The following is a 21,137-nucleotide window of genomic DNA, read 5'->3' as shown; positions in this document are numbered from 1 at the left end:
AAAAAGAAAAGATGGATATCTTAAATGGAACGGAGATAGTATTATAGAACTGATATGATTTTCGATTCTCGAAGTTTTTACGAAAACTACCTTTATTTTCTACATCTTTTGTGTATTTTCTACGCGTATTTGCTTGCTAAAGCGTGTGTATGGCTGTTGTGAGTAGGAGTAATTGAGTAACAGACCAGTCAGTATTAGCTTATTTCCTAGAAAGTTCATTTGAGGTCCTGCTAAGTCAACTACATCACACATAAGTCAAGCGTGTTGTGGCCTCACAACTACAGTTGTTTTCATGTTATTCAAGTCAAACCTCACAAAAAAAATGGAGAAACACCTAATCCTCATCGTTTCCAAACCCCATGGCCATGGCTCCTTCAATTTTGCAGTGGATATGCATCACAATGTGTGTCGGCATCAAAGCAGTTTCCTCCAACACTCTTACCCAAGGAGACTATCTCGACTCCGCGTCTCAACTCGACTCCCCCAATGCCCTCTTCACCCTACGCTTCTACGCCCCTGAATCCAACCAATCAACAAACCACATTTACTTAGCCATCGTCTTCAACAGCGGCGCCTCCGCTCCTGTCTCCCACAAAGCAATCTGGATCGCCAACCGCGACGACCCCATCCTCAAAAACTCCGACCCCCAGCTGACCCTCAGCTCCCGCGGCGACCTCACCATCACCCGCCATTTAGGCCTTCCCATCCAAGTCTACACCGCCCAAGGATCAAACACCACTACTACTAACATAACCGCCACACTAACCGATACAGGCAATTTCATACTTCTCTCAAATGCGACTCAAGTGTTGTGGCAGAGCTATGATCACCCCACAGACACCCTTCTCTCAGGAATGAAACTATCAGCAAACAACAGGATCACTTCATGGCTCACACCGTCTAATCCGGCTCCCGGCCCTTTCTCTCTGGAGTGGGATCCGAGCCCAGGTTCATAGAAATCCATATGGTTCCATCCTCAGAACTTTTTTTTTTTAGCCAGCGACCCGCTTTGATATCATGACAGATGGTTAGCTATATTTATATATTTCGTTAACACAGGAGAGCTGGTCATCAGACGGAGAGGGATGGCGTACTGGAGGAGCGGGCGCCTCGTGGACTATCACAACGACTCTATGGGGAATGTCAAGAATTTCGAGAATTTCTATTTGAGGCCTGATCGCGACAGCTTCAACTATAACTTAACTAGCGGAGGAGACTACTTCGTGTACACAGTGATCCAAGGCAGGACGATGGAGAGCCGGAAGGTGACTTCAGGGTGGCTGCTGGACGAGACGGGGAACGTGTCGACCATCGATGACAGGGGCCTGAGGGTGGTTATGGCCAGCCTTTGCAACGGTTACAGCTCTATTGGTGATGGTTACAGCAAAGGGTGTGAGCTGTGGGAGCTGCCCAAGTGCAGGAATAGGAATCAGGTGTTTGATCGGCGGTCGGGAGATTTTAGGGACGTGAGAGGGAGATCGGTTATGCCAACTATCGATGGAAACCAGAGCCTTATACTGAGTGACTGCAGGGATACCTGCTGGAAATGGAGTGACTGCGAATGCGCGGGCTATGCGAATTATATGGGAGGAGACTATGGGTGCAGCTATTGGATTGGGGGAGATTTGGAATGGGTGCAGGATAATTCTGGTGCCGATGAGAAGATATATGTTCTTCAATCTCCACCAAAAGGTACCTTGCTATATGCATTTCACTGACGGTTAATTCTACATCGTTAGTTGTTGTGATACCAAATGAGATAAGTTGATATTTTTGTGACAGCAAAAGCGAAATCGTATATAGGAATAATCCTGGGTGAAGTGGGTGCAATTCTACTGCTTATGTTGGCATTTGTTCTTTTGATAATGCGAAATCGTAAGGGTGAGCATGCCATGTTTGTATTTCTCTTTTTCATTCCATTGAAATCAATAATCTCAATTCTCATGCTATATTTGGACGATCATCAGTGAAAAGGGAAGAAAGATTACATGAACTTCTCACATTGGAGGGACATACAGAGCTCGACAACAGAGGAGCCAATGGTCATCAGCTTAAGCTTTTCACTTATGCATCCATCATATCTGCCACTAACAACTTCTCTTCCAACAACAAACTCGGAGAGGGCGGTTTCGGCCCTGTTTATAAGGTCAGGTCATTCATAACTAAGACACCACTACTTGTTTACTTTGTCTTTGTGAATCAGTCAATCAACAACATTAATGTACAGGGTAGAACAGGAGATGGCCAAGACATAGCAGTGAAGCTTCTTTCGCGAAAGTCAGGACAAGGCTTGCTTGAGTTCAAAAATGAGCTCGTACTTATCTCTGAGCTGCAGCATGTCAACCTTGTCAAGCTTATAGGATTTTGCATTCACAAAGAGGACAAAATGATTATATATGACTATATGCCTAACAAAAGTCTGGATTGTTTTCTTTTTAGTAAGTCTCCTCCTCATCCACTTTTCAATCACAAAAAAGTTAGCTTTGTGAATACAAATTTGTGCAAACACAGGTCCATCCGGGAGAGAGCAGTTAGATTGGGAGAAACGGTTCAGCATCATCGAGGGGACTGCTCAGGGGCTACTGTACCTCCACAAGCACTCCCGCCTCAAAATCATCCATCGTGACATGAAACCAAACAATATACTACTTGATCAAAACATGACTCCCAAGATCTCTGATTTTGGCCTTGCTAGAATCTTCAAAGAGGACGCTAATGAAGTGAACACAAACACACGTGTTGGGACTTAGTAAGTCATGATTCCTATAGACCTTGATGCATAATTATTCATAGGGATTGGTTCCTTCGAGAATTTAGTTAAAATGAAAACTTTGAGAACTGAAAAATCATATCAGTTTGTTAATGTTGGCATTACAAAATATATCAGTTCCTAATGTTGAATCAGATGATAATATTTGTAATGCCTACTAATAATATGGTATTTGCAAACTGATATGGTTTAGGGCTATGTGTTCTAACTTTAGTAAGAGTACTGAAATGAACCATCTCCATTATTCATAACTAATACAGTAACAAATAAATGTAATGTGTCACAGTGGTTACATGGCCCCTGAGTATGCAATGCAAGGCATATTCTCAGTCAAATCGGACGTGTATAGTTATGGAGTTTTAGTACTTGAGATTGTGAGCGGTAGGAGAAATGGAAGCTTCCACGAGATTGAAGGCCCTTTGAGCATCGTGGAATACGTGAGTTTCGTATGGTTTTATTATCTCTAATCAATTTGTGTCAAACTCTTGGAGACGAACGTGTTTAATTGCAGGCGTGGGAGCTGTGGAGAAAAGATGATGCATTGCAACTGATGGATCCAATGTTGAGGGATTCATGTGTGATGGAGCAACTGCAGAAATGCATTCACATTGGGCTTCTGTGTGTTGAAAATCAAGCAGTGGATCGACCAAACATTGAAGATGTTTTATTCATGCTGAAAAATGAGACAGCAACTCTGCCGATGCCCAAAAATCCAGTATTTATCACAAGAAATAGTGTGTTTCAACAAGTGGGCAAAACTACACCACAACAGTTATCAAAAAATGAAGTCACACTTTCTCAGTTATCAGGAAGATAGAACATAGAATATAGAGTAAAGGTCATTTTTTGTCCTAAATATATTTTGGTCCAAAACATTATCTTTTGAATTATTCGGTCCCTCACATTTGAAATCGGATCACATTTAGTCCGAAATGGATGAAACTGTTAAAATTTAACATCGCCTCCGACCGCGCCGCCGTGGGCGGCCACGTCCTCCTCTGGAACCTCTCCAGCCCCACCCCCTGCGCCTGGCCCGGCGTCAACTGCTCCCCCGACAACTCCTCCGTCGTCGAGTTCCACTTCCCCGGAATGGGCCTCTCCGGCGAGCTCCCCCCAGATCCTTCTCCAACATGACCAATCTGCAGACTCTCAGCCTCCGCTACAACGCCCTCTCCGACCCCCTTCCGCCCGACCTCTTCACCTCCCTCCGCAATCTCTACCTACAGCACAATTTCTTCACCGGCGAGCTTCCCCAAACCCTCTTCTCCGTCACCTCGCTGGTGTGGCTCAATCTAGAGGAGAACAACTTATCCGGCCCGATTTCGCCGGGTTTCGCCAATTTGACCCGGTTAGGAACTCTCTATTGCATAAAAACCGCTTCTCCGGCCCTATCCCCGCCCTAGTTCAATTCGATGTTTCCAGCAATAACCTAATCGGCTCAATCCCCAATTCCCTTTCGAAAACCCCTAAATCCTCCTTCCTCGGCACATCGCTCTGCGGCGAGCCTCTCAATTCGTGCGGAAACGCTAATCCGAAGAAGAAGAAGCTCTCCGCCGGAGCGATTGCCGGCATTGTGATCGCCTCCATCGTCGCGGTTTTCGTTGACCGTTAAATTTTAACATTTCCGTTCATTTCGGACTAAATGTGATCCGATTTCAAATGTGATGGACCGAATAATTCAAAAGATAATATTTTTAACCAAAATAAAAAAATCGCCGTATGTTTAGGACCAAAAAGGACCTTTAGTCTAGAATATATGTCCACTTTTTGTTTTTCATCCAAATATAATTATTTGTGTTATATATCACCTCAAACAAATGAAATTCTCTTCACATTTATCAAACAAGAAACATGACCTACAATCTCAGATCATAAATAACACCAAGTCCAGTAGAAATGTCTGTTTCTTAGCACTTTTTAACATGCAATATTGGATGTTGAAAAATTCAAATCTCCTCTGACCATAACGGGACGTTAGAAAACTATACTACTACTCTTGTGTTTTGACTAAAAAGTCAGTGGTTCATACTTCATATATATCATCGTGTGATGCATGTAACCAACCATAATTGCAGAAATTAAGCAAGAAAAACAATGAGTAAAGTGATGGCTGATTATGATAGCTTTTTTTTCATATGGCAATTGTAGTTTTATTCTCGTGCTTTTGTTTCTTCTTTGGTCACTTAATTATGTGAATTATATAATTACAAAATAAAATCATTATTAGTACCATACAATATGTTTTGGGTTAAAATTATACTCCACTTCATTCATCCCACCACATCGCACTGTGAATGATTTCTTTTCCAGCCCTGATGATAACTTCAGCTATAACTTAACCAGAGCGAGGGAGACTACTTCATGTATACAATGCTTGAACGGAAGGCTACTTCCAGGGTGGGTGCTGGATGAGACGGGGAACATAACGAGCATCGATGACGATGACAGGGGCGTTTGGTACGGTTACAACTCTGGTGATGATGTTCTCAGCAAAGGGTGTGAGTTGTGGGAGCAGCCAAAGTGCTTGAAACGGCGTCAGGTGTTTGATCTGAGGAGGTCAGGGTCCTTTAGGTAACTCAGCCTGCAGGGACACTTGCTGGAAATGGAATAGTTGTGAATGCATGGGCTATCAAGGACGAGACGGCTACCAATGCACCTATTGGATTGGTAGAGGTATGACGTGCAGGGAGCAGGATCTTTTAGGTAACTCGCCCAACATATATCTTATTCAATCTTCACCACAAGGTACCTTGCTATTAGCACGTTTTCTGATTCCATGATACTAAATAAAAAAAGTGTACATTATTTTTACGGGACGTGGAGAGTATTTTAAAATGAGATGAGATGAAGATAATTGTAATTGCAAAAATACGTTGGTCAAAAAATACCAAAAACAGGAACTATTCATAAGAGCGTTTCTTTGTTCCCCTAAGAGCAATCAAAATGGTGGCTGATCGCCACCGCCGAGCAATCGGCCGCCCTATCGGCTATGATCGGCTCCCATTGTGGGGAGGGGACCGATCTCCCAACCCTAATGCATCCGCCCTTGTGCTGATGCATCCCCCCAGCCAATGTGGATATCAACCCTCATCGGCCTTGCGATAGGCTTCCATTGCGGGGTCTCGGGCCGATCGAGACGCCGATATCCTTTTTTTAATTTAATTCATCTCTTTTATCTACTATATATACCTCATTCCCCATAAATTCAAATTCATCCTTCTCCAATCTAATTTTTCACTTCTCTCTAGCAAAATGAATTCCGATAAGTCCACTAATTCCGGCGATGTTTATTGTAGGATGTTTTATTTTGTTTTTTTATAAAATTTGTTATCTTTATTATTTATATGTTATCTTTAATTTACACCAATAATTAAAAGTGAAATATATAAAAATAGTACCGATGTGGAAATGAGATGAACTGTAAGATAGGCTTTGGGATGGGCAACCATTGCTCTGAGATGGTCTACTGACGTGGCAGGAGAAAATGGAGATGACTCTGAGATGGGCTCCGGATTTAAGGCTCACATTGTGAATGCTCTAATATTCTATTCAACTCATAAATTGTTCGACTAGAGCTATATGAATGAAAAGTGAATACTTCCTTCCGTTTCTATAAAATGTCTCACATTTTTTTATTTGGATGGACCCAATAAATATTTCATTTTACTTTTTACTAAGAGGAAATGTAAATTCAAAAAATATATTTCATATTTACCTTCTCAAAAGAGAATTATACATTTTTTAAAGAGTAATGAAATCCAAAGGAATAAAGTAAAATTAAAAAAGGTAAACAAAATAACTAACTGTTTATCTTTTGTGTGGAAGAAAGTAAAAAATATCTTTTCAAAATTAAAATATATATATATATATATATATATATATATATATATATATATATATATATATATATATATATATATATCTTCTCAAATACTCTTTCCATTAGAAATAAATTTTTAAAAAGCAAAATTATTACCTAAACACATGAAATTCACATTACAATATCAACAATTATATGAATACCACAATATTAGATCATACTCTTTATTGCTGGGGTTTGAATCCTATTGCACAGCGGAAGATTTATACAAAATAAATAAATCAGACGTAAGATCTATTTGACAGATTATGGTATTAACCTATTCACATGTTAACACATAATTGTATGCTAGAATGCAAATAATTTATGTTCAAAGAAGTATAAATCCTAAAACATGATTTCTACGGTTTAGAGTTACCGAATTTATTGTCCAAAGAATCATCGATTCTTCGCGCCTTCTCCACATCATGATCTTCAATACTAGACCACGGATCTTCTAACTGGTTCCAGAACTGTATCTCGAAATCGGTGTATGTTGATCTTATCAAAATACTATGACTCAAATAAAGAAGACAGAAATTCCTCGCGAAGGAGGAGAGAGAAAAACGTCCCCTATGGAATATAGGAGTGGACGAAATTTTTTGAAAACAATTAAGTGTGTTTTCTTTCTCCTTTATTCTCCTATTTATATTAAGTTCATATTGGGCCCAGTCAGGGATCTACGGGATGTTTTGGATATGGCCTCACCCAATTAGCTTTTTACTAATTAAATTGAACCCACAATTTAATACAAGCTAATATTGGAATATTACAAGCAGCCACTACAGAAGTAATATTGCATTGTTCATCCAAATCCGAAATTACAAGTAATCCGGGTTTACGTTGTTTAAATGTTTATTTGTTGCGCTTAAGATAGAAATGTCCATTAATTAATTGAAGTCTGCTATGGACTTAATTAACATCTTATTAATTCCAAGAGTAGACTCAGCAAGAAACACTCATTTATTATTCATGGAATAATTAAATTCCAACTGGCCAGTTTCCGAATAATAAAACTTTGTTCAAGCTCCTCTTGAGGACGTTATCAAACGAGACTCACCTCGCGCACGATTCAACATAATAGCAATCCTAGCACCGTTAGATATTAATCACCACTACCCAATATATCAGGATTATTGGGTTGCGAAAAACCCGCACCATTTGATAAGTCAAAGTAGTGCATAATCAATACCGCATGCTCAATGCTAACGTATATAGATTAAGAAATAGTTATTTATCAAGAACTCGTCTTTCAGTAGATAGCATAAAGACATGTCTTGCTGTTAGATCCGTTCAGTGTTATACCACACCAACGTCATCTTATTTCAGTAATACTTAGAAATAATCGGACTGACATTGCAACCTTTCACGATAAGTAGCCAAAGCCTATCTGGGTTGTGAAATTCTTCTTTCTCTTTTGCAAAGCATTGCATAGATCTGACCGTGTTACCTTAAAGTGGACGACGCTCACAACCGGTCTACTAAGTAAAAGACTTAGGCTTTGTTTGCTTCTTATGTATTAAAATGTTTGTAAAACATCTTATAAATGCACAAGCACATACAATGTAATAATAATAGTGATTCTATTCGTGCGAAACTGCTCGAATAATACTGAATCGAGTTAAAAGTGGATTGTAGAATTTTTCGTATACAAGCAAGATTCAATTCTCGCCAACTAGCCCGAAACATACTTTTCAGTATACCAAACCTAACACTTACGTCCCATAAAAGCATTCAACACTTACATCCCATAAAAGTAGTCTTTTTTGCATTTTTATATTCTATTTTAAGCTTATAGATATTACATAAAAAAATCTAAGCCAAGTCAAATCGAGCCAATGAATGGTAAACCGAAGAAGTATTATTTTTAATATATATAGACTTATTTGACTATAGGAAAATAGTCCTAATAAAGCTCCAACCAATATTATTTTCTATGCACCTATATTCTTTTTTTAGGGTTGATTTTCTACTAATAATTTTTTAACTTTTTTTTATCTCTTTTTTATATTTTATAAATTGTGTATAAAAATTTGTGCAGTTCTCAAAGTTTCTATTTTTATGAGATGGAATGGTGTATTTGTTCATATTTTCTTTCCCCACCTATTTGCTTGTTGAAGTTTATGCATGCCATTCAATGTATAATGAGTAAACGGAACCTAATTAAGGAGCTTGTTTCCTAGAAACTTCGGACAATCACACAGAACGAACACGGAAACTAATCAAACATTTATTGGCCTTAGAAATATGAATGAAAATCAAAAGGAGGAAGAAAAAACTAAGTCAAAGTTTGTAATGGTTGAAAACTTGGTAATGAGTAATCTCCACCCATCCAATCCAATCCAATCCAATCCAATCCAATCCAATCCAATCCAATCCAAATATCCAACTAATGGTATATTCAAACCTCACAAAAAAAAGTAAAAACACTGATCCTCGTAATTTCCAAACCCACCATGATGAAGATTCCCAACAAGGCTTCATCCCGCAGATCAATTTTGGTATGGATATGTATCACACTCTGTCTCAGCATCATCAAACTAGTTTCCTCCATCGACACTCTGAGACAAGGAGACCATCTCAACTCGATTCTCCCAACGGCCTCTTCACGTTACGCTTCTACACCCCTGAAGCCTATCCACTCTCAAACAACACCTACATAGCAGTCGTGTTCAACCGCGGCCAGGGCGCTCCTGTTGATCACAAAGCAGTCTGGATTGCCAACCGGGACCACCCTGTCTTTACAAACTCCACTCCCCTGCTGACCCTCGGCACCAGAGGCGACCGATCCCATCCACGTCTACAACGGCCTATCCCAAACCACTACAACTAACATAACCGCCACACTCTTGAATAATGGGAATCTCATACTTCTCTCAAATGCTACTCAACTGTTATGCCAGAGCTATGATCACCCCACTCACACCCTTCTCTCAGGAATGAAACTATCAGCCAACACCAGGATCACTTCATGGCTCACGCCGTCTAATCCGGCTCCCGGCCCTTTCACTCTGGAGTGGGATCCGAGTCAAGGCGAGCTGGTCATCAGACGGGGAGGGATGGCCTACTGGAGGAGCGGACGCCTCGTGGACTATGACTCCAACTATTTTGAGAATGTCAAGATTTTCGAGAATTTCTATAGGAGGCCTGATCCTTACAACTTCAACTATAACTTAACAAGCGAAGGAGACTACTTTATGTATACAGTGATCCATAATAGGTGGACGATGGACAGCCGGAAGGTTACTTCAGGGTGGCTGCTGGACGAGACGGGGAACATAACGACCATCGACAGGCCTATGGTCCTGGTTATGGCCAGCGTTTGCTACGGTTACAACTCTGGTGATGATTTATACGACAAAGGGTGTGAGTTGTGGGAGCAGCCAAAGTGCTTGAAACGGCGTCAGGTGGTTGATCTGAGGTCGGGATACTTTACATCCAACTCGCCACCAGTGCCTACAACTACCAACACCAACGCGGGCCTTAGCCTGAGTGACTGCAGGGACGCCTGCTGGAAATGGGATAATTGTGAATGCGCGGGATATCAAGGAGGAGAAGGCTACGGCTGCAGCTATTGGATTGGTAGAGATTTGAAGTGGGAGCAGGATTTTTCAGGCAACGCGCCGAAGATATATGTTATTCAATCTTCACCAAAAGGTACCTTGCTATTAGCACATTTTCTACTTTGGATCGTTAGTTGTTCTGATACGCTATGATAGAAAATATGATTGGACTTTACAGAAACATCTTGGTAGAATGATTTCATGTTTCTATAATTTCATTTTTCTCAGTCTAATACACATATTGATTGTACTATATTGGTATGCAATCAATTTATTTAATTCTCAGTATACTTTTATCATATTGCCTGGATTAATTTCCTCATTTCTTCATGACCTAACTTGAAATTTTTGTGACAGCAAAAGAGAAGTATATAGGAATAATCCTGGGTGTAGTCAGTGCAGTTGTACTGCTTATATTGGCACTTGTTCTTTTGATCATGCGAAATCGTAAGGGTGAGCAATACATGGCATGTTTGTATTTCTCTTTTTCATTATGTTGAAATCTATATATCTCAATTGTCATGCTATATTTGGATGACCATCAGTGAAAAGGGAGGAAGAATTGCATGAACTCCTCACACTGGACGGATACACAGGAAGTTACGAGCTCGACAACAGAGGAGCCAATGGTCATCAGCTTAAGCTTTTCACTTATGCATCCATCATATCTGCCACTAACAACTTCTCTTCCAACAACAAACTCGGAGAGGGCGGTTTCGGCCCTGTTTATAAGGTCAGGTCATTCATAACTAAGACACCACTTACTTGTTTACTTTGTCTTTGTGAATCAGTCAATCAACAACATTATTGTACAGGGTAGAACAGGAGATGGCCAAGACATAGCAGTGAAGCTTCTTTCGAGAAAGTCAGGACAAGGCTTGCTTGAGTTCAAAAATGAGCTCATCCTCATCTCTGAGCTGCAGCATGTCAACCTTGTCAAGCTTATAGGATTTTGCATTCACAAAGAGGACAAAATGATTATATATGACTACATGCCTAACAAAAGTCTGGATTGCTTTCTCTTCAGTAAGTCTCCTCATCCACATTTCAATCATCAAATTAACAAGTTAGTTTAGTGAATAGTAAAAATTTGCACAAACACAGGTCCATCCGGGAGGGAGCAGCTAGATTGGGAGAAACGGTTCAACATCATCGAGGGGACTGCTCAGGGGCTACTATACCTCCACAAGCACTCCCGCCTCAGAATCATCCATCGTGACATGAAACCAAACAACATACTACTTGATCACAACATGACTCCCAAGATCTCTGATTTCGGTCTTGCAAGGATCTTCAAAGAAGACACTAGTGAAGTCAACACAAACAGGCGCGTTGGGACTTAGTAAGTCATGCAGCATATGATTAATTCCTATAGACCTTGATGCATAATTATTCATAACTAAAAAATAGATGCAATGTGTCACAGTGGCTACATGGCCCCTGAGTATGCAATGCAAGGCATATTCTCAGTCAAATCCGATGTGTATAGTTATGGAGTTTTAGTACTTGAGATTGTGAGCGGTAGGAAAAACAACAGCTTCCACGATATTGAAGGCCCCTTGAGCATCGTGGAATACGTGAGATTCGTATGATTTCATTATCTCTCATCAATTTGTGTCAAACTCTTGGAAACGAACGTGTTTAATTGCAGGCATGGGAGCTGTGGAGAAAAGATGATGCGTTGCAACTGATGGATCCAATGTTGAAGGAGTCATGTGTGTTAGAGCAGCTGCGGAAATGCATTCACATTGGGCTTCTGTGTGTTGAGAATCATGCAGTGGATCGACCAACCATTGAAGATGTTTTATTCATGCTCAAAAATGAGACAGCAACTCTGCCAATGCCCAAAAATCCATCATTCATCACAAGAAATAGTGTATTTCAACAAGTGGACAAAGCTACTCCACAGCAGTCATCAGACAATCAAGTCACACTTTCTCAGTTATCAGGAAGATAGAACATAGATTAATTGTCCATTTTTTGGTGTATTTTGTTCTTCATCCAAATATTACAGTATTATTCCTTTTGTAATATGTCCAAAAAAACTTTCAGTTACCAACATTCTGTACCATTCAATATGGGGTATTTTTTATTTTTTAATTGAATCCCTAATCCCTAATTTTTCCTCTAAAATGAAAAATAAACCTTGCTTGTCCACTTACTTAATTTCAATAACTTAGTTGCTTAAATATAATTTGACATCATGCATGGTTTATAGGCTATTGATACAGATATAGATTTATTGAGAGAATCATGATTGTAATTTTTTTTTCAAATTACTGTCTTAGTATAACTTTAAATACAGTAATTAATTAGGATTCACCAATCAAATTAGAGTTTATATTTAATTTTCAATTTTTATTAGAAATAAAATGGGCCATGGTCTTTTTTCAATGGGTTCTGGCCATTCAGAAATCAAAATAATGTGTTCGACTGTACCACAAAAGTGGTCAACAAGATCAAGATATCCATCAAATTAAGTCATAGTCACATAAAAGAAAAAGTAAATCCATTTTTCAACAATCATATCATATGTTTCCCAATGATGAAATTGGTTATAATTTCACTCCAACAATGTTGTCCAAAAGTTAACATCCTCTAACGGCACAAATCATGGAACTATTGGTAAAGTAATGCTTGCTTTGACCTTACCCCACATCACTAATGTCAAATACAGTATTTCTTTTACTCCATGCTTTGATTTATTTATTCTATTTTTATAGGAATTCACCTTCTTTGAAGTGATGAAATTAAAAAGTAGAATTCAAATAGGAAATACACTCTGTGATCTTGATGATTGTTAAATTTAAGATAAAGTTGGGAATAAAGAAAAAAGAAAAGTTTTGTTAGGGTAAACTAACATCAAGTGGAATTTTTAGGTTGCCATGTACACTGTGCCGTTTAATTAAGGCTAATTACCACTTTAGCAAGTCTTATTTCAAGCAGAGGCAATGGTTAAGAATTCAAAGGCCTCTTTCTTTTTCTCACATAGCTGTGCTATCTAATACTCCATCTCCGTTCAGAGATATTTAAAAAGTTTAAGACAGTAATGCTTTGTTAATTATGTGTAAAAGGAATAAAATATAAGAAAAAAATAAAGTAAGAATATTGAACTTCGCTAAAAATATGACTAACTTTATTTGGAAGTCTAAAAAAATCACTTAAAAAAGGAAGGATGAAGTAATGTTATTTATAGGAACTTAACATTTTTCAGTTGAGTCCATACAATCTTTCAGCCTATAAATAGTTATATTTATCTTTTAGTCATTTACTTTTTTAAAAATAACAACACTTTTAGTATCTTTCATATTTTTATGTTCTCTTACACTTTATCATCACTCATATTTTTATTACTTCACTTCTTTATTTTATTTTATTCGTTCTTTGATACGGAGTATTATACTCCCTTCGCCTAGCCTAAGTGATGTGTTGTGCTATTCAATTTTAGAATGTCATAACCTAAATGAGACATTGCTTATTTTGGAAATAATCTCTTTTACTCTTATCTTTTACTTTATTTAGTACTTCTTTCTTTCCTCTCTATCCTATTTTATTATTTACAATTTTATTCACTAAAACATCATAATCTAAATTCATTTTTCATACCAAAACAGAAACGTTTTATTTAGATGAGATGGAGGGATGAGGGAGTAACATAGTAAATATTGATAAAGGAAACAAAAACATAGATAAACAAAAGGTTAAGATTATGTAAAAATTGAAAGTAGTAACATTTATCTGTCACCTTATATTATATGGTGGTAGCTATCATACTAGTATGGAATAAACCAAACATAAAAATAATAACACAAAAGATATTTCCCACTACTGTCGTATAGTTGTTTCCATCTTTCAGGCACAAGTGTGAGGCCTTGGGAGATGGGCTTTTGGCAGCTAGTGGGTTAAGGTCTCCCCCTTAAAAGGTAAATGCGTACCCTGATTGAACCCTCTCATATGATGTCGGGCCGAAGTGTGGGGGCCGCCAAGGCGATGGAATCTCCTTTTTGTTGTAACAACACAAAAGATAGGATTACGTGATGTGCCGTTAGAGCATCCACAACCGTGCTCTTGCCAGCGGCACGGTTGTGGGCCCGGGCGGTACTATTCATGCCTGCTCTCTGGCAAGAGCACAACACCCACAACTGTGCTCTTCCGCAAGGACGAGCACAATTAATATAAAATTCAATTAAACAATAACATTTCCATAATATTAAAATCCATTTAAAAACCATAATAAATATTACAAATTACAAATAAAATTAAAAAATACATAATTAAAATCCTAAAAATTAAAAATTACATAATTAAACTCCTTAAAATTAAAAATTACATAATTAAAATCCTAAAAATTAAAAATTACATAATTAAACTCCTAATAAGACTACGCATCCGGCGGGATCAACCCCAATTGTTTTTGGAGACCTTTTATCATGGTCTCGTGTGTTTCAAGTTGCGTGGGGGTCATAGATGACCTATCGGCCATATTGAGTTGGCTTAAGAGCATCCACAGCGAGTTGTTCGGGGGTGGAGGTGGCACATAGGGAGCGGGAGCGGCTTCGGGAGTCGAGCCGCGACGACGGTTGGCCGCCGCCTTCTTCCTTCCTTGGGGGCGGCGTTGGGAACCGCTCGGTCCGGTGTCCACCCATAGCGCCCTTCGGAGGCACCTTGGTCGTCGATTGGGTATGGACGATAGCCACCCGGAACGGCCGAATCTTGGGTTTGAGGAGGGGCCAAATATTCCGTTTCCGGACTAGGAAACGGTTGTGAACCGAACCATTCGGGGTTCCAACCGTGGGAGCCCGAAGGGTTATCGTCTTGGCCGGACATAGTGATGTTGTAGGGTATGAGAGAATGAAGATGAAAATGGATATGAGAGAATGGAGATGAGAATGGATATTGGAGAATGATGATGAAAGTGTAGTTTGATGTGAATTTTTGGGGTGAAATTGGGGGTATTTATAGATGAAAGTGTGTATTTTTTGGGTAAAAAAAATGAAAAAAAAATTAAAAAGGTGTAAAAAATGGTTATAAACGGATATATTTTTTTGGGGAAGTGAATTTTTTTTTTTATCGGTTTTTTTAATAAAAAACCGATTTAAAAAAAAAAGTTTAAACAACGGCTATGCCGTTGACGAATGGGAGCGCGACACGTGTGCGTCCGCTGGCACGGACGTGCTCGATACATCGAGCAGCGCCGGCGGTCCTTCGCCTTGCCAACGGCGCGGACGGCGGTAAACATGCCCACCGGTTCCGGTTCCGGCGGCTAACCGCCGAACCGGAACCATGGACTTTTTCCCGAACCGGAACCGTCGGAATTCGGGTTGCGGTCCGGTTCCGGTTCAAGATATTTCGAACCGGAACCGTGACCGAACCGGCGGTTCCGGACGGTTCGGAACCGGCGGTTAACCGGCCGAACCACCGGTTCGGGTGCTAATTTCGAGGCATTTTGATGGGGGAACCGGCGGCAACTTTTCAGCTGAAAAACCGGCCGGTTCCGGCGGTTAACCGGCCGTTAACCGGCGGTTAACCGTGAAAACCGGCGGTTAACCGCCGGTTCAGGGCTTCCGGATGCGGCGCGAGAAACGAGGCGACATAACGCAGCTTTTGCATACGGTTTCGTTGACTGAACCGGCGGTTCCGGCCCGGGAACCGGCGGTTTTGGCCGGAAAACCGGTGGTTCCGGCGGTTTTCCGACAAAAACCGCCGGTTTTTGCGAAAATTGATTTTTTTTTTTTTCAAATTTCAAATTCGAAATTCTTCCATTTTCCCCCATTTTTATCTATAAATACCCCCCTATCCTCATTTACATTCACCCCACTCTTGTGTTAATAAGAGTTTCTCTCTTCAATCTCTCAATTCTCTCTCTTTGTCTCCAATTTCTCATTTGTGCTATTGTGCTTCCATTTAATTACGCAAGTGCTACTCTTATTACGCATTGTTATACACTTATACTTGTTCCCGTAGTTCTATCTATAAGTTGTCTTCCTTTCTCAATTGCTAAAACAAAAAAAATATTATTCCATATTTCTACATTTCTACTTCTACATAGCAATATGTCTTCATCCCGAGAAGGTCGTGTTGATAAGGGAAAGGGAAAGGCCAAGAGGCCATCTCGGAGATCCGTTATTGATGAAATTTCTCAAATGAACATGGATGAGTGGCAGGTTAATATTTATTATCTACTAATTTAATTAATTTTGAATTACATTACATTATTGTTCATAATTTTATTTTGTATTTACAATACAAATATTATTTTGTAGGCTCGAGAAGAGCAAGATGTGGCACATGCTATTGCTCTCTCTCGCTCTCAATACCAAGGCGATGCTTATGTTGGTACCGGTAGTGGTGCTCCCGGTCGCGGTGCCTATTCCCAACAAAGTCCAACCCCTGTGAATGTTGATGAAGACGATGATGATGATGACGACGAGGAGGAGGGGGAGGAGGTAGAAGAGGTTCAAGAAATGCCACCCCCACCACCACCAAGGAGTCGGTGTGGTCGTGGACAACCTCGTCCTCCTCAACCTCCTAGACCAGCTGACAGGTCTTTAACCTCCAACATCATGGTGAAACACTTCAAGAAGGTACAAGATAGTAACGATCCTAACACTTATAATGTGTATTGCAACTATTGCGAAAACGTATACACATTCCGAAGGGGTGGAGGATACGGTACATTTACCCGTCAGAAGTAAAAGGGGTGGAGGATACGGTACATTCCGAAGGGGTGGAGGATACGGTACATTCCGAAAACGTATACACATTCCGATGGCGATGACGAGGTCAGAAGCGAGAGCACTCAACATTAGCAATGAGTCGACGGGGGGCGGTGAACGGCGAGCACAGCCGACCAAAAAGGTAAGCAAGGTAAGAGAACTACGTGGGCTTTGATTCCTCAATAAAATTGTGGATACGTAGGCACCTCAACTTAAATTTGAAAAGTTTAACTTCGAAAGTTTAAGTTGAGCTCAAGCCCTTTTCAATTTTTTTTTCCCCCTCATTTCATGTTTTTTTATTTGTAATTGTAATGTATCATTAAAATATATTCCCCATTTGATATGTATCTTATTGGTGAAAAAGTGGATATCTTTGGGGCAAATGGTACTGGAACACAAATTTATATATGATCTTGAAGTATCATCCAGATTCCATATATAAATTTGTGTTCCAGTACCATCTGCCTCAAAGATACCCACTTTTTCACCAATAAGATATTTATCAAATGAGGAATATATTTTAATGATCTTCAAGTACAATTTACCTTAGGATCAACCATTTTTTCTTGCAAAATGTTGCCCATTTTCTAAGCAAACACGTATCAACACGCCATATACACATTGCTGCATTTCTAATAGGGGCAATTTGATCTTCCAAAGCAATCAATGTGTTCGAGATGCATTGATTGCTTTGGAAGATCAAATTGCCCCTATTAGAAATGCAGCAATGTGTATATGGCGTGCTGATATGTGTTTGCTTAGAAAATGGGAAACATTTTGCAAGAAAAAATGGTTGATCCTAAGGTAAGAGAACTACGTGGGCTTTGATTCCTCAATAAAATTGTGGATACGTAGGCAACTCAACTTAAATTTGAAAAGTTTAACTTTGAAAGTTTAAGTTGATCCCAAGCCCTTTTCAATTTTTCCTTCCCCCCCCCCCCATTTCATGTTTTTTTATTTACCTTCCGAGTCCCACGAGGCGGCGACACTTGTAAATTATATTATATTGTTGTATGTTGTTGTATTGTATATTTATGTATTGTAAATTGTAATGTATCGTTGTCCGTTACAACTCAAAATCAATAAAATTTATTTCATTTTCTCCTTATTCGTCTTATTTGTGCTTGAATTATGCATTGTCTTGTTCCGATTTATTGTATAAAGCCAAATTTCAAATTTAAAAAAAAAAATAAAAAAATTGAACCGGCGGTTCCGCCGGTTCGAAAACCGGAACCGCCAAAACCGCCGGAAAACCGGCGGTTCCGAACCGGAACCGGAACCGCCGGTTTTCGAACCGGAACCGGAACCGTGAAATAGCCTCACGGTTCGGTTCCGAAGACGACCGAACCGGAACCGGCGGTTCCGAACCGGAACCGGCGGTTCGTGAACCGTGGGCATGTTTAGACGGCGGTGGCGAAAGTCGCCACCGCCGCGGATGCTCTTACCTACTAAAATTTTTTCGCCACCGCCGCGGATGCTCTTAACTACTAAAATTTCGCCACCGCCGCGGATGCTCTTACCTACTAAAACTAAACCAATTCAAATCATAAAACCCTCTCTCTCGAAAACACCACAACACCAGCTGTGACGCTGCTACGCTACATAGCTCTATCACTCTCTGCAAATTTCTCCACACCTCTGCCCCTCACACTCTCATTGCTACTGCCACACTCCACAATTTCAACCCCCAAACCAAACCCTCTCTTTTCCACCCACACCTCCTGCTGCGCTATATATTTATCCATGGCAGAAATCAGCTCGCAGCAAAAGGAAGCAGCCATGGCTACTACTACCCCAGACTCTCACAATGTGGCCGCGCAGGACATGTACAAGGCCGGCGGAGGAGGAGGAGGACTCGAGGAGAAACCCTCCAAAGCTGAAGTTCTCGGCTGGTACATGTACGGACTCTGCTCCTACTTCGTCCACACCGTCCTCATCCCCATCGTCTTCCCGCTTATTATCAGCCAGACCGTCTCGGATCCGCCTCCGCCGCCGCAGGGCTGGGAGAGGAGCTACCAGAATGTCACCTGCAAGCACACTGAAATGCTACTGTAACTTCTCTACATACTTATCTCCTTCCCAGACTTGTCAACTTACCAAACCCTAGCCCTATTTTTCTTTTCCTTTCTCCTCAAACTACTCATTTCCCCCCCCCCCCCTTTGTCATGTTTTAGCTGCTACAGCATGCAATTTGTTGATTTTGTAGATTTCTCTTCGTTTGTAGTTGTTTTGTTCATTTTTACCGTAAAAAATTCAAAATACAGCATGAATGTGAGCAAGGAACACCAAAATCACCTGAGAATGGAATGTTTTTTTGAAGAAATACAGCCTAATGTGGCCGTGTAGGCAGCTTAGGCTGGATTTTTGGAGCTAAAGTTGTGAAAAAAGTTTTCAAGTATTTTGAACCGTTTTAGATCTGTTCATTACTTCAAGGAACATAGATTAGTTAAATAAAAGCAAACTGCAAAAAGCCCTAGGCATTTAGTTGTGAAATGTTTTCAAACATTTGGAAGCAATTTCTGAAGTTATTAACTATTGAATCATGTTTTGTTTGAAATCTTATGTTTGTAGCTATAGTAACTGGTATTCTGTGTGACTAAAGCTAATGATCTCCACGGATAATCGCAGATATGAAGAACTGGTGCACAGGGCAATTAAACTGGGTGGGAAGAATGTATCCCCGCTGGAATGGACTTCGATCTCTTGGTTCATGGGGCTAATTCTTTCAGCGCCTGTATTGGGCATTGTTTCGATCCTCCTTGATTATAGCCACTATCAGCAGCTTATAGCTGGTGCAGCCACCATAATCGGAGCCATCTTCTGCCTCCCAGCCGGCTTTTTCAAGAAGTCGTGGATCTTTCCACCATACATTGCCATCATCGTGGCAGCAAACACCATTGTTGGTGCAGCTCATGCCCGCCACCTTGGCCTAATGATCCGCGGATTCACAGGCTCCGTCATACCGCAGCAACAGTTTGCAAACAGAAGATCCTTCACCAGCCGTCTGTCCCTCTACTCAACTGCAGCGGGCTGCTTGGGAGCTGCAATCATGTCTTCCTTTACATACCACATGTTCAGCCACAAAGACCACTTCACTGCAATGTGGGTTGTTTCCATATTCAGTGGCCTTGTCTGGGGTCTAGGATTGCTCCACATTTTCAGCACGGACAGAGCCACGACAACTTACAACGACGCACCATCACATTCTGCGCCCATAACGCACGTGTTGTCCATCTTCAGATACCCGCATGCTGCAGGGAGTCTTGCTGCGGTTTTCCTATCATCTTTTATGTCAATGTGCATTTTCGGAGCAGCATTGCTTCATGCCATGGGATACAGTTGCTTCCAAACAAAGAACATATTGTTTCTATGGCTAACATATTTCATGGTTCCTATAGCTTCTCTTCCATTGGTACATCCACTTCAGCTAACCATGAAATTAGATGCGGAGAAGATGCAGCTTCTTGGGTTCATATTGTCCACTTTGGCATCAGGGTTTGGTTTCTATTATAAAGGAGCCATGTGGACTAAAGGCAATCTGTTTTTCTTCGCAGCTATACAGGGATCCGCCACAGGTGCATACCTATCTTTTGAGTCCCTGCTACTTATGCAAATGTGTTATATGCTGAAGAACGACACACTTTGACAGGTTTCCTGCATGCTTTCGGGAGGGTTCTGTGGTTGGATTGTTCCCCTGCAGGTAAAGAAGGTGCATTTTCTGTGTGGTTTTCATGGGCACGAGCACTGGGAGCTTGTGCAGGATTCGCTGTAGCAACTTCCATACCTGGAAACGTTGGCAGAGCGTTTGGAGCATCGTTCTGTGCAGGGCTCGTGGGGATGGTTATTCTGATATTCGGAAATATCAGCAGCTTCAAAGGAGCGAAAGCAGCCGGGCACGTCATCAAAAGTGGGAAGAACTCCCCTGCCCCTGAATTTGTTGCTGATCGTTCCAAGACTACTGTTTTATCTGAGGTTCTAGCTAAAGGAAAGGCTGAAGTTTAAAAGACTGTTTGCCCTTTTCATTTATTTGTTGTTTGCTTTTTTCTTTCTTTATTTTCTCTTTTTTGATGTACTTGATGAGTTTGGATCTATTTCATATTCTTTTTGTAAAAGAGGCGTGGCATGTAAAGTTAACCTGTGTTGCTTCTCCAAATGATGAGGATCAGAAGAAACCTTTTAGGATAACAAGTGTATGAATTGCTGTTTTGTCAACTAATTTATAGATTTGT

General features: G+C 40.5%; 2 protein-coding genes across 5 annotated transcripts; both read left to right on the top strand.

The window, feature by feature from the left end:
- Positions 1-299: 299 nt before the first annotated feature.
- Positions 300-12,268, top strand: LOC121779813 (G-type lectin S-receptor-like serine/threonine-protein kinase B120). 4 transcript variants are annotated; one of them, XM_042177250.1, is made up of 9 exons: positions 300-948; positions 1,060-1,692; positions 1,783-1,881; positions 1,968-2,042; positions 10,822-10,925; positions 11,008-11,218; positions 11,297-11,534; positions 11,619-11,769; positions 11,844-12,268. In XM_042177250.1, exons 1-9 carry the CDS (start codon positions 360-362, stop codon positions 12,147-12,149), a joined length of 2,406 nt encoding a protein of 801 aa, XP_042033184.1. In that variant the 5' UTR covers positions 300-359; the 3' UTR covers positions 12,150-12,268. The 4 variants fall into 4 exon arrangements, with proteins under 4 accessions (XP_042033184.1, XP_042033183.1, XP_042033186.1 ...); XM_042177249.1 differs by having other exon boundaries at positions 11,619-11,778; XM_042177252.1 differs by lacking the exon at positions 11,619-11,769 and having other exon boundaries at positions 11,844-11,972.
- Positions 12,269-18,478: 6,210 nt separating this feature from the next.
- Positions 18,479-21,093, top strand: LOC121780323. Its single transcript, XM_042177895.1, has 3 exons — positions 18,479-18,959; positions 19,537-20,483; positions 20,558-21,093. The coding sequence occupies exons 1-3, from the start codon at positions 18,652-18,654 to the stop codon at positions 20,908-20,910; spliced, it is 1,608 nt and encodes a 535-aa protein (XP_042033829.1). The 5' UTR covers positions 18,479-18,651; the 3' UTR covers positions 20,911-21,093.
- Positions 21,094-21,137: the final 44 nt, after the last annotated feature.

Source organism: Salvia splendens, chromosome 19 (assembly GCF_004379255.2).
Source record: "Salvia splendens isolate huo1 chromosome 19, SspV2, whole genome shotgun sequence".
NCBI lineage: Eukaryota > Viridiplantae > Streptophyta > Magnoliopsida > Lamiales > Lamiaceae > Salvia > Salvia splendens.
Note: the sequence above shows the minus strand (reverse complement) of the source record. Positions and strands in the feature narration are given on the sequence as shown.